Raw genomic sequence first — 14389 nt, 5'->3', positions numbered from 1 at the left:
GCCACTGACCCACCACCTCCACACCCAGTGATTACACTTAGCAGGTTTGTGGCCAGTCTTCACTCCCATGACTGTCTTTTGGGACATCTGGAGCTATGTGTCCCCAGGACTTGTGAGTGAATTGGCCCAACTCCCCAGAGTAGTTTATTCCTTAGCAATAGATCTGAACACACATCCTAGATGAAGACTATGATGCCTGTATTCTCTAAAGCTGGCTTGTATGCAAGAGAAGTCACTTTCAGGGCACATTCCCCATGAGAACCACATTTCCCTCCTACAGTTATGGCCACCTGTCTGCCTTCACTGGCAGGGCTGCATGCAGTCCCTGCGGGTACTTTGTCCTCCTGTTCTCCCCCACCCTTTCTGTGTGGCCAGGTTTAGAGGTGAGACTTTGTACTTCACTGAATTTTCTTTCTGCATCTCCTTTCCTCCTTCTTGGTAAGTTTTTCATCTTTTCATTATTTCCTTGGGACATGGTTTCTCTTTTGCTGCTATGGCTCTAAGGGTTTGGAGGGGAGAAAGGGAAGGGGGAAATGATATAATAATATCATAATTTCAAAAAATAAGTTAATTTAAGATAAAAAAGCAAAAATGTCATTTTGACTAATCTTTCCACCCAGTGGGAAAGATTTTAAAACACCATTTATGAATTTGGCATTTCTTTAGATGTCATGCCATGAGTTTGCCTATACCTTCTGCTATGGCTGCTCTCATCCTATAATTCTGTATATATTTATTTTTGTTCCATTATTTAAGTATTTGTGATTTACCATACGATATTTCTTTCAACCACTGTTGTATAAGTCTACTTTGTTTTTACTGTTGTGATTCAGCCACTGCATAATTTATACATGTATGAACAACATCAACTGTACTTCATTAATATTTATGTTTTTTAAAAAGACTTATTTCTAAAGTTATGTGCATTTGTGTGTGCCTGTGTGTGTGTTTGCATGTGTGTGTGTGTGTTTGTATGTGCATGCTGGCACATGTGTACATGTGTATGTAGAGGCCATGGGCCAACACTGCATTTGTTCTTCAGTCTCTCTCCACTTTTTTCCATTAATTAATTTGTTTATTAATTTTACATTCTGATCAATGCCCACATCCTGTTCCCTTTCTTACAACCCCTCCCCCATATCCCATTCCCTTCTCCTCTGAGAGGGTTGGGTTCCCCCGGGTATCTTCCCATCCTGGCACATCAAGTCTCTGTAGGGTTAGGCACATCCTCTCTCATTGAGGTGAGACAAGGCAGCCCAGTTAGGGGAATGGATTCCACAGACAGGCAATAGCTTTAGGGATAGTTGGGGAATCCACATAAAGACTGTGAGATATACATCTGCTACATATGTGCCTGGGGCCTCTGTCCATCCTATGTATGCTTTTTGGTTAGTGGCTCAGTCTTTGAGAGGCCCAAGGGTCTACTTTTCTAGCCCCTAGGTTAGTTGACTCTGTTGATCTTCCTGTCTCCACTTTGTTTTTTTGAGACAGAATCTCTAATGAAGTCTAGAGTTCAACATTTGGCTGGATTGGGCTGCCCAGTGAGCTTCAGGAACCTGGCAACTTTCCCTCACCTCCCAGCGTTAGGGTGACAGGCTTGTGCCATTACGACAGACTTTTGAGGGGTGTTGGGGATCCAAACTCATGCGTGCTCAGCAAGCACTTTTCCAATTGAGCCATTGGTCCCACCCCACCCCATCACCTCTCCATCCCTCATCTCCTCTCTTCTCTCCATTCTTTCTTAATTCTTCCAGGAAGAATCTGCAGCTTGTAGAGTTGAAATTTACTACCACGGAGGGCTTGCAATACAGTTCCCAAAGATGTTATCTTGATACCCTTATTCCCGTTTCTTGCTGCTGAGTATGCCTTATACTGGCATCATGAAAGTAAAAAGCCTAAAAGGTGCTGGCTGCTGTGTCCTCTGCTCTTGAGACTGTGCATCACACAGGTATCCACTCACCAGATTTATACTAGTGCACTGGAGTATATGCTTTTCAAACTCTTTAAGTGACTCTGACCCCAGATCAATGAGTAAACACTTGGCCTTTGAAAGCCAATTTATGACAGAAGATACACTCATGCATAGCCGGGGGAAACCCTGCAACACACTTAGGTGTACATCCATGAATCAGCACACACTCATGTCATTGTGCTGGCCCTGAGTATTCTCTGTAAGTAGATCAAAGCATAGCTGGGTGGGTAGTGGATCCAGGCCCGCTGCCCATCCAAAGCTCTGGAAATACCTCTGCACAGGATGATGTGGCAATAGACATGAGCTTTTCTGTTTTATTTGAGAGGTGGTGATGTTTGAAAATCTACCCAAGGCCAAAGCACACAGATCTTTGTCCAAATGTTCCTGAGCTCTTGGATTCTGTGAGACTTTGGTAAACTTACAAATACAGTTAGGTTAGGGACATATAAGATCAAAAATGTGATTCACTAATAAAATGAGCATAAACTCTCTTCCCCTTCCCATGCACTTATGAGTGTTAAGTGAGATCACAAGATCCTTTAGCATAAACTTGACAAAGACTACTAATGCCATAAATAATATCTACTTTTATTATTTTATTATTCCTATTGACAACATAGTATAATTTCCCCCTTCTCTGGCTACCTTTGAAATATCCTCTGCAAGTCTACGAAGTGTCCTCTGTTTCTTCTGTACCTTTGACCTTTTCTAAGTTTCAACCCCTGACTTGTCTGGTCTCAATCATTCCCTTTAACCTCATGCAGCCCAGGATCAACGGGACAAGAAACTCATAGTGTAGGTTGGTGGGATCGTGACAAAGCCCACGAGTCTAGGAGACACATCGATGTCCTGGGGTTCCTGTGTGGATTTGAAGTGGAAGTTCTGCATGATGTTTGTGAGGAAGAGGAAGAGTTCCATCCTAGCCAGTCCTTCTCCGAAACAATACCGTTTTCCTAAAGAGAGAAGACAGGGGAAAGTGAAGCCAGTTTTTGCCAGTAGCAAATCCCTGGCTGGTTTCTCCATAGGAGGAAGTGCTGAGATCTTTAAGGAAAGCTCTAATCTGTGAGCATCAGTTGTACTTGTACTTGAGGTGTGTTGATCCACACCAGGCTGTAACAATGAGAAATGTGTTTTCCCTTTTGTTGCAGGATATTCAATCACACTGTGAACCCTGAGATTGTGTTATTTACTGGAAAAACCTGTTTCTAGTTGTGTGGCTCAGCCTTAGCACACACCTTTAATTTCTCTGGCAGGAATACAGACAAACCCTCAGTATACACTTTTACAAACAATGAAGATAAAGTTAGTTTGTAGAAGGAAGCACTCATGTTTGAAAGTGATGTCTAATTGAGTGGCAGACAAAGTGATGAATCAGAGAAAGATTTGACAGAATGGAATATGCTCAGCTCTCAGAAGAAAAGCTGAAAGGGAAGTTACTTAAGAGAGCAGTGCAGACAAAGAAAAATGGACAAAAGAGGCAGTTTTACTGGGACAATTGTACAGAGGCAGGTTGTAGAAAGAAAACAAGCTAGACACAGGTAAAGATAGAACAAGCCAGAGAACGAGAAGGAGACATAAGATTAGAACATATTGCCAAAGTTAGTATGAGGCCAAGCAGAGCAATTCAGGAGAGGCCAAGAGAGAGAAGCAAGATTGAATGGCTGCCATGTTGCCACATCTTTTCTAAGAATCTGTTGGTTGTATGACCTGAGAAAGACCTCTGACTCAGTTTGAGCTTGCATTTCCCCTCACCTATTATTAAAGTTTAACCATTACTTTTCCAGAGTTCTGATACTTGGTGATTGAGAATTATGGGAGCTGCAGCTAGTCTTCTCAGAGTTAGATACAAGAGACAATTCCAAGATGGAGAGAGATACATGTTTGCATCAGATGGAAGCAATGAATAAATTATCTCTGTTAGTGTGAGCAGTAGTCTGGCACTAGACAGTGGGTTCTTACCAATGGAAAAGGGCACAAAGGCATCACTCTTCTTAAACTGTCCCTTGTCATCTAGGAAGTGCTTTGGGTTGAAGTCTTTGGGGTTGGAGAAGAACTTGGGGTCTTTCAGCACAGAGCCCAGCATAGGAAATACTTCAGTACCCTGTTGATGATAAAGCAACTTGATCAGGTTAGATTTAGATGAGTGTCCTACTGGCCTTCAGGGGTTAGAAGTGTGAGCTAGGATATCCCAGGTGATGATAAAGATAACATATGTGAGTTGTGGGGGCTTTGAGGTAGGAGCTTTGAGGAATGTGAGGTTATTCTTGAGATGGAAATATGGGGGATGTAGGGCTCATGTTCTATTAGACAGGATGAATGAGTGACATGGGCTCTGTCTTCAGGGGTGGGAGATTTAGAGCTATCCAATTCATGTCTCTCAAGTCAAGATTTGAGGGGTATTGAATTTATGTAGCCCTAAACCGGATATATGGCAGACATGAGTCTCCTGTCTCTAACACAGTCAAGATCTTGATCAATTAAGCTTATACTTCTTGAGAGGCATGGAGTTAAAATTCCTGGGTGGGAAAGTATCAGGGAAAAGCCAAGATATAGGAGTTCTAAGTAAGAGGGCAGTGGGGTGTGGTGGCAGAGAAAGCCTGTCACTGAGGCACCAAGAGAGGGTCTCGGTGGACTCTGAGGAGAAGGTCCTAGAGGCCCATGAAGAGGGCTAGAGGTCACTCTAGGCTGGGTGAATCAGCACCTTGGGGAGGAGGAAATCTCGAAACTTGGTGTCCTTGGTGACCCTTCGAGCCAGGCCCATGGGGATCAGGTCTGCAAATCTCTGGATCTCATGGATTACAGCCTCCGTATAGGGCATCTTCATTCGGTCCTCATACTTGGGCTGCCGGTTCCTGCCAATCACCCGATCAATCTCCTCATGGACCTTGGCTGAGAAGAATAGGGATGGGTTTAGGTATCCAAGAACTTCATAGTGGAGAAACTAAGACAGGATGGAGGCCAGGGAACATTGTATGGCATTGTAGATCATTTTCACAACATGCAAATCATGCATTGGTGAAACTGCTTCTTGGGATCTGTGTGAATTGCACCAGAATTATATGGAAAGGATGTTTAGCTGGTGACCTGGGGAGCAGAAAGTAGCTCCTTTGAAGTGCAGATGAGCAACACACCAGCCCACTGGTACCCACCAGCTGTGGCTCTGTCTAGGTAAAGCAGGGAGTAGCTAGTTATCTGAGAACCCAATTTTTTGAGAGAGGTAGGGGATATTGTGGCAGACAGTTTAGATACAAGATGCAAGTTTAGAATCTGTATCCATGTCACACTCCCATTAACCCCTGCTTTCCTGTTCCTTGAAGCCTTCCTTACCCTCAATATCTGGGTACTTCATGAGCAACAGAAAGCCATAGCGCAGGGTGGTGCTGACGGTCTCTGTGCCAGCAAAGAAGAGATTTAGTGTAGTCAGCACCAAGTTCTTCATGTAGAACTCAGTATTGGGGTTCTTCTTCTCCTGCAGGGAGGGGAATATTCAGGTCAAATCCACTCCTTACACTCTTGGTACCCTTCTAGTTTTTCTCCAACTTGAACTCACTTCTCTTTGGCTCAGACCTAAGGTGGAGAAGGGGAACCCTGGCTATTCTCCTGGTTTCAGACCTTTGGAATGTTCTTCTGTCGGTCATCACTTAGCTGGTTATTCGATTACTAGTGACCAACTGAATTGTCAATTTTTAAACTGTAGAAATATTTAGGAAACTAAGGCTAGAGAGCGACTGAGAAACAATAGTACAGAGGTCATGTTGGAGGAAGTCAGGGAAAAGTAGAGATGGTTTTTCTGAGATAGATAACAGAGCTCTGTAAAAATTACTTTTATGTGTACCGAGTGTTCTACCTGCATGGGTGTCAGAGTGCTACTTGTGTTCAGTAACCACGGAGGCCAGAAGAGGGCATTGGATCTACAGGGACTGTAATTACATGGTTATGAGCTGCCATGTAGCTGCTGGGTTTGAATGGCCCCCCTGGCACTCTGGGAGAGCAGCCAGCACTCTTAACCACTGAGCCATCTTTCCAGCCCTTAGACAGAATGAGTGTTAGGCAACAAGATTCCAACTCTTCATTATGAGCCTTAATATTTTCTAGAGGAATCTCATCCCTCAGTCCTTTGCACTCAGACTGCATAAAGTTCCATCTTAGCTGGGTACCACATGCTGATAATCCAAGACATCGGAAAGCAGACCTGGGAGGACCACCACAGGGTTGAGACTTGCCTGGCCTACACAGCAAGTTTCAGGCCAACTAGGGCTACATAACAAGGACTTATCACAAAACACCACCGTTACCCCCCTTCTGTTCTGCACAGGTGAGAGAAGGTCACGGAAAAGCTAGGTCACCTGTTCCACAGATGTGAATGACAAGGACAGGCAAAGTTAAGGGGTATGTTACATCCATGCATCAGCCTGAGACAGTGAGGTAGGATACATGGCCCTCCTGCTGTGATATAAGACATGTTGCCTATATTCTCAGAGCTGCAGCCTCCTAATTTGTAAGATAGGAGTCATAGCACAACCTTGCCCAAGAAATGTGAGTACTGAATAAGTGGATATCACTAAGCCTTTAATACACTGGCTGCAATCTCAGTCTGTCCATCCTCCTGAGACTGAGCAGTGGACAGAACAGTGGTGCTGCGTGGTTAATGTGTGAGGTTTATAATGAGGGACTGATCTGAGTGGTCCACTGTTCCCCCCTCCCCAAAGTTTGATTTCATCTTGCTTCCTTGGCTTTGAACCTCCTGCCACACTCCCTAGCTTCTGGGTTTACCTCCAGCATTCGGATGAGGAAGGAGTCGATGAAGTCCCTTGGGGAATTGGGATCCAGCGTGCGCTGATTGTGTTCCACTTTCTTGGTTATAAAGTCCTCCAGGCCTTGCAGCTCCTTAAAGGCCTGTTGCTGGGGCCCTGGCAGGTGTTTCATCACAGAAGAAAACATCTCATAGACCTGAGGGTGGAAAAGGGAGAAAAAATCAAGGAAGCTGTCTGCATAAAATCCAAGAGGTGGCATCTGTCTTCAGGCAAGGGACTTCTCTGTCACTTGTCCTGGAGTTTAGATAACCAGGTGGTGCAAGGTGGCAACATAGTTTAAATGTGATGGCTATTATCCAATATTTTAAGTGAGGTGGATTTGGTTGCATATGTGGGTTTGGGGTTCTTGAGTGTGGCTGCGTTGGATGACATCCAGTTGCTGGGCTGAAGTTACATCTGTAGATGCTTAAGTATTTGAGTGACTTTAGCTGGAGGCAGCTGTTTATATACTAGCAGGGTTTGGATTGGTGAAGGTTAACAGGTTTTCCAGTATTAAACCACTCCTGGATAGTCACATTAGCTGAATTTTACACTCAACCTAGGTGTCCAAAAACAGGTAATAAAGGAGGAAATGTGTGGAAGCTTCCCAGCATCATTCAAAACAGTGACAGGAACTCTTTGTCCATATATATATATATATATATATATATATATATATATATATATATGTGTGTGTGTGTGTGTGTGTGTGTGTGTGTGTGTGTGTGTGTATAATATATATGTGTGTGTGTATGTGAGTGTGTGTCTATCTATCTATCTATCTATCTTTCCCTCTATCTATCTATCACTGAATTATTTTTCAGCCATTAAAAACAATGTTATAGAATTTCCAGGAAAGCAGCTACAACGGGAGATCATCACATCAAACAAGTCTAAATCAGCATTAGAGATAATGTGTATGTGTTCCTTCAATCCGCAGTACTGATGTCAAATCACAGGTGTACATATATATGCATATATATGTACATGTATATCGCTTGAAAGTAAAACGGTCTTATGGACAAACAGGACTGACAGGAGGAGGTGTGAGAAAGGGAAGGTAGGGGTGTGAGGGTGACTATGCTCAATACACAATATACACTTATCCAATTAAAAAAAATTTTCTATTTAAGTAGTGCTGACATTCATGTGTTCACCTGCTCTGTCATTCAAATGGCTTCACAGATGGCCCTACTTAGGTGTGTGAATGAGCTGTGTTGGAAGACCCTTACTTAGGTGTTTGGAGGACACTCTGTAGAAATTTTGCTTAGAGCCACAGATGTTTGGGTAGTTCTGTGGCTGAGTAAGGGGTACTCATCTACGTACTCCAGTGGGCTAGCTCGGAATATCTTTGCAGATGGCACAAGCTCTGAGTGAGCTGAGTTCTGCAGCACCAGATGCCCAGGAACTGAAGAGGGGAGGGGTATTCAGTGGACCTGTCCCATAGTGATCTTGTATTAGAGATTTAAATGAATTGTGATGGTACTGTATGCCCAGCTGAAAGAGCTGAGTGGTTCTGTGTGGGAGGGGGAGGAGGAGGGGGAGAGGGAAGGGGAGGGAAAGGGAAAGGGCGAGGGAGGAGGAGGGAGAGGGAGGGAGAGGGAGACAGATTGCAGGTTTTGGATTCAGGGACAGCTGTTGAGAGTGTCTGTGTATTGACATTTGTTCTTGAGCAACCTGTAGAGATAGTTTGAAGGTACTTGCTGGAAGCACTTTGGGAGTGAGCTGGCAGCAGAGGTAGGGGGCATGGTAGGACAAGGTTGAAACAGATTACCTGCCCCATGGAGGTAGCAGTGAACTGGAGGCTTCCCAGCATCATTCTAAGAAGTGACAGGAACTCTTTGTCCTCATAGTCAAAGCGGTCCCCGAAGACGATTGAGCTAATGACATTGGAGACTGTTCGGCTAAGGTAGAAGGTGGGGTCAATGAAAGCACCTATGGGTGGGGAAAGGAGGAGAAAGGAGAGGGAGACATTGGAACTAGGCAAAAAGCATCTCTTGGGTGTTAGCTTCAGATAGTTTGAATCAGAGAATTAAAAAAGGGCACTGGCTACAGTGCTGAGCCAAAACCCCAGACACTAGATCGCACAGCGGATATCAGCGTGTGCTTCCCTGTTTGTTTCTATCCTGGGACATGGTATGGTGCTGCTTTGGCTGTCTATCCCTTGGTAGGTCCTGAGAACTTGCGGTGCTCTGCTTACCGTTCGTCTTCCGAAATGAATCGATGAGAAAGCCCGCCTCCTCTTGGATGCGCTCCTCGATGCCACGCTTCCCCACGCCGAAGTCCCGCAGCGTGGTGATGGAGAAGCGCCTTAGCTGTTTGGCTCGCTCCCCGCTGCTGAAGGCTATGCCTGGGAAGGTGAGTGAGAAGCCAGAAAGAAGTCAGAGAAAAGGAGCATGGCTGGCCACTGAACCCTTGCGCTGTTCCTCTAACAGGAGGGCAAGAAGGAGAAAGATGCACACAGATATTTAGAAATGGAAATGCAAAACACAAGAAGGCACCAAGAAAACTATAGATAAAAGAGAGCGAGTAACAGGACAGTAAGAAGAGGGAGACAGAAGGGCAGAGACAGAGGCGAGAGACAGGAGACTGAAGAGATCTGGTGGCGATTATTGTTGAGAAAGATGTATAATTGAGCAACAAAAGAGACGGAAATAAAGAGAGAGACCCAAAGAGAGTCTGGAGAGAGGAGACATTGTTGCTGGGAGACAGTTCCTGGGAACTGATAGTAGAAAGCAAGGGAGAGGAAGAGAGAAAGCAATCACCGAAGCTGAAAATGATGGCGTGGGCTACAGGGAAGCTTCGGATCCTGCTAGAGGCGCAGGATTCCGACAGAGGAATTTCAAGGTGGAAGAGGAGGCACGGGTGGAGGTGGGGGAATCAAGAAATAGAGTCAGAGAGATGAGTCTGAGACTAGACACAGTGGGAGGCAGGGACGTGGGGAGAAGATAGCCTGGAGGGGTGGAAAAGTCAGAGGTGGGGGGAGCAGGGGTGGGAATGATGCTCTCAAATGTCCTCTGCCTCATTCCCCTGTGTCAAGACCCTCTCACCATAGCCTTTGAAAAGCCAGTCGAAGGTAGCCTGCTCGCCCCGCCCGCTGAATTCCTCAGCTTGGTCCACCAGAGCTTCCTTGACTGTCTCCTGTCCGCACAGCACCACAATTCGGCGAGATCCCAGATAGATGGTGAATACAGGACCATAACGTTGGCTGATCTGATGGAGGTTAGAGGGACAGTTCATACTTTGATACCTAGTCTGGGATTCATTTCTCTTAGAGTTCTAACGGCTATCAGACCGAGTGTCCCAAGATGTGATCCCACAGGTCTAGGAAGTGGCGCTGATGTCTTCACAAGTCCCCTGGCCTAAAATCACACTCCCACCTGGTCAGTACCCTACCACAAAGCCTCAACCAAAACTGGGCATCCCTCCATGCCCCATTCGACCCATCTCCATGCCCAGTGGCACCTTCATGAGAGAGTTGTACATTTGCTCTGTGTTCAGCTGAAGGAAGTTCCCAACGAAGGGCAGTGGGGTGGGTCCTGGAGGCAGCTTTCCTGAGAGCTTTCTCTGCTTCCAGACAGACATCAAAACCAGGACGCTGAGGAAGGCCACTGCAGCCACCAGGAGGAGTCCTGAGGTCAGCATGGTGGCAGTGGGGTGATAGACAGACAGTGATGGCTGAATTAGCTTGCTTTTATACATCCAGAGACAGAAGGCCGGACTTTGGTCTTGATTATGCAACTATTTCACCTCCAGACTACCCACTATTGTGCACCAAGTTTGGGACATTACCAACACTGGAGGAGGAGGAGGGCCCCATGACAGATTAACAGGGAGTAGACTGAATCTGTGGTAGCTAAGGAGGAAGTGCTCCAGAGCTATGCATTACAGAGGACAGTAGAGAGAAGCCAGAACTGGATTCTTCATAACATGGATACTAGAGACACTTCCTCTGAGAAGGGGCCCAAATGATAGGGATAGTAGGGCCTTAGGAGAGAAGAACACTATAATCCATTAGTTTGAAATAGAATGAATACCTATGAAGTTGAAAGACCATTTTTCTTTCTTGTTTGAGATAGGCTTTCACTATGTAGTCCTGCCTAGCCTAGAGCTCCATACATAGACCACAGAGATCCACCTGTGTCTGCCCTGAGTGCTGGGATTATAGGCCTATACTACCACACCCGACCCTTGGGAGTCTTTCAATGAAGAGGATCCTGAATTTAAGGATGCGAGAAGTGGAGACTCCAGGGCTACCGGTTATGGATCTTGAGGCAAGAATGGCTGTGGATGGGGAGTGCCTGGGAGGAACACACTGAAACCGCAGGAGGATCTTGGAGTCAGCACCTGTGCCCAGGTATGGATGTACTTTGATTTTGGCTCCACGATATCTCTTAATGCTCAGAACCCACGGGGAAGCCTCTGAGTCTAGGATGGATGGCTGGAACATAGGATCTGAGAAAGCTGGGGAAGACCAGAGTCATATTTTACTGGAACTCGGCCCAGTACTAGAGACAACATCTGAGGGTCTGTCTAGGTCTTGAGAAATCATAACTCCAATATGGTAGAAAAGTTCTAATTTACAAAAGCCCTACTGGATTCCTATGCAGATCTGTTGGAAAGGCCACCAGGGTCACTGGCTCATTGCTCCTGTTATTTACAAAGGTTTCCTATTTTACGTATGTATGCACTGACAACAAAACACAGGGGTGGTATGGTGGGGGTGGAGGGGTGGGGCACATACGTTGAAAGCCTGAAAGCCAGAGGTATTAACAACGTCTACTCTTGCCCACATTTTTAGCCTTCCTGTCTAGACATCTTTTCCACCAGTGGAAAAGAGCATTGGGAGAAATAAAGGTCATATGTGTGTGTGTGGGTGTGGTAAGTGTGGTGATGCCTGGTTGTTATCAGTAGGCTGAGATGGAGAGAGTTAGGTGAGCCTCCATCATGGGGAACAGAAAAAAAAAAAACCCTGGAATGCTAAGGGTGGCATGAAGAAGGGAAGAGTGACCCTACTGTTGCCCCCATATTGAAATTCTTCTTTAATAAACCAGACATTTTTGATGAACCTGTAGCCCAGGAAGACTATTGTATCCCATCTGTGGAATCTTAGTCATTACGGAGTTGGCACATCACCAGCCTCATTGAAATGACTAAGGTCATAAAGGAGCTGGGATTTAATTCTCTCTTCTCTTCATTTCTTAGCTCAGATCATCCTGGGAGACACCTGGGAACTAAGCTCAGCTGCAGGATGGGCTCCCAGGAGGGAGGAGGATGGGGTTAGCATTGCGATAGCTCCTAGGCAAGCACTAAAGTGAGAAAGAAGTTATCATGAGCTTGACATCAAAAGGATATTAGTAGACTTGCTTCTTACACTAAGAGGGACTTTGAGAGGGGAGGCAGGTGGTCACTGGAATTGCCTGAATGAAGGCCTAAATGTGGCAACACATGGGTCTGGATTTGGTTCCAGCAGGTTCTGACATAAACACTAGGTACTTGCTGAGACTGGCCTCCTTGAGACCCTAGGAGGGGCCTCAGGTGGACACTGGCAAGCTTTGATGGATGAGTCCATCCCATGGTGGTGCCCCAGCTTTAGACAGGTGGAGATGGGTGAGGCTGGAGCTCATGACTGGCTCATCTCGTTTTAGGCTGTTGGACTCTGAGACTGGTTGGGGTAGAAACCAAGAACAGAGAAGAAAGCAGAGAGAAAGGTTGTTTGTTGATTTTGGAGGAGGAAGAGGCAGAGGGGGGAATAGGATTAGCCTAGGCTTGGCTGGTATCAATCTCTCCTTAGTACCAGCCTGCACCTGCACTAAAGCTGGGCATGGACCTCTCCTCTCCACTTGTTTCCACTTGAATAGGAGGGAGGGAGTAATTTAGAGAATCTGTTTCATGGTGAAGGGGTGAAGGGGGCACCCAGAAAGACCCTGAGTGGTCAGGTAGGTTCTCATAATCTGCACAGGGGCCAGAATGGGAACCGAGCTGGGAGAGCTCAGAAGAGATCAAGTTTATTTGTTCTTGTTGACTTCTTTTCAGACGCATGGATGACAGAGCAGAAACTGAAGTCACGTGGGGGAGACACAGACACATGAACAGTCAGTGCCTGTAGTCACCTGGCAGAGACATGTGAGAACAGCAGCAAGCATCTCAGGCAGGCTTCCAGAGTGCGTGAGTGAGCAGGGGCTTTGGGAAGTCTCTCTTTGATGGCTCCAGTCTCCCTTTCTTAGTGATTAAGAGCAGGGCCACAGCATAGAACAGAACCCGAACGGGGCAGGGGTGGGGGCAGATACCAACCCCTGGGCAGTTCAATCAGTCTCCCTGAGATCTTGTCTGTTGTGTGTCCTTGAAGAGCCAACTTCATTGACAAACTGAACTTTATGGGCCCAAGGACTGAGCACAACTTCCTCCTGATAGTAATGGTTGAATAAATGCATAAAGTCAATAAATGGCTATTTTATTCATTTGTTATTACCACATCCTATTACTCGATAAGAAAAAAGAAACATGGATTGATGATCCTCTAAACTTCAATCTGCCTTTGGGGGTCTTTGGTTTTTATTGTAACACAGTGTCCAGTACTGGGTAAGACCACTGATATTTCCAGGACCAGTAAGGAGACAATTTCCTGGTCAGTTCAAGATTGATCTTTCTGTGTCCTGCAGCCAAAGTTGGCAGTGTCTTCGGTAATAGGGTCCTAACATTTAGTTATGGTGGGGAAGCAAGGCCTGTCTCATTTTGAATGCCTCCAGGACCACCCTAAAGAAGAAGGTGTCTGAGAAGCCTCCCTCAATGCTTTACCAAAGTCAAGCATGCGTGCCCCTCCCCCTGCCACATCCCCAGAGCTGTGAATAGGAAGTTTATCCTGGAAGCTTGGTGCTCTGAGCAAACATGGATCAGTAGATGATGAGACTGCTCTGGATGGAGGTGAAGCCTGCTCAGGACTTTGCCTTGCTTTCTCTCCTCCTTCATGGTAGACTATCCATTCATGTTTGCTTTCTCTTTCCCAGTGAGCCACTGTTGACCCTGAATCCTCTATGCTTGTGAATATCTTCGTGTTGTTACCATTTTGATTAGTAGGTTATGACAGGTGCCTCTGCCTCACTTATCTTTGTTTGCACATTTTTATTTGCGTATCACTCTTGTGGGTCTCTGTTGCTGTTCATGTTGCAACTTGTCATTATTTATTTTTTCTCAGTATTATTGACTTTTCTTTAACCACGCTGAAACACCATGACAAAGACAACGTACGGAAGAGTTTACTTGGACTTAGCGTTCCTGTGGAGTGATAGTTTGTTGTAATGGAGAGGCATGGCACTAGCAGCAAGCGCAACATGGGGGCAGCAGCAGGAAGCTGAGAACTCACCTTTTGAACCCCAAGCACAAAGCAGAGAGAACAAACTGGAAATGGTGTGTGGTCTTTTAGTCTCAAATCCAAGCCTCAGTGACATACTACCCCCAGCGAGGCCATACCACAGAAAGCTCCACAAAACAGTAACACCAAGCAGAGGCTAAGTGCTCTACTGCCTGAGACTATGGAGAACATTTCTCATTCAAACCAGCACAAAATGCCCAAGCTGATTGATTGATTAATTTGTATTTGCACCAATCTTAGTTAGATTTGTCT

General features: G+C 45.7%; 1 protein-coding gene and 1 long non-coding RNA gene across 2 annotated transcripts; one reads left to right on the top strand and one right to left on the bottom strand.

The window, feature by feature from the left end:
- Positions 1-2539: 2539 nt before the first annotated feature.
- Positions 2540-10436, bottom strand: Cyp2a4 (cytochrome P450, family 2, subfamily a, polypeptide 4). The gene is made up of 9 exons (NM_009997.2): positions 10231-10436; positions 9816-9978; positions 8966-9115; positions 8540-8700; positions 6746-6922; positions 5300-5441; positions 4674-4861; positions 3932-4073; positions 2540-2925 (listed from the first exon to the last, which is right to left on the bottom strand). Exons 1-9 carry the CDS (start codon positions 10408-10410, stop codon positions 2744-2746), a joined length of 1485 nt encoding a protein of 494 aa, NP_034127.2. The 5' UTR covers positions 10411-10436; the 3' UTR covers positions 2540-2743.
- On the top strand, positions 10416-13207 carry Gm42375. The gene is made up of 2 exons (XR_881902.2): positions 10416-11122; positions 12802-13207. It is a non-coding gene; the product is annotated as a predicted gene, 42375 (long non-coding RNA).
- Positions 13208-14389: the final 1182 nt, after the last annotated feature.

Source organism: Mus musculus, chromosome 7 (assembly GCF_000001635.26).
Source record: "Mus musculus strain C57BL/6J chromosome 7, GRCm38.p6 C57BL/6J".
NCBI classification, from domain to species: Eukaryota; Metazoa; Chordata; class Mammalia; order Rodentia; family Muridae; genus Mus; species Mus musculus.
Note: the sequence above shows the minus strand (reverse complement) of the source record. Positions and strands in the feature narration are given on the sequence as shown.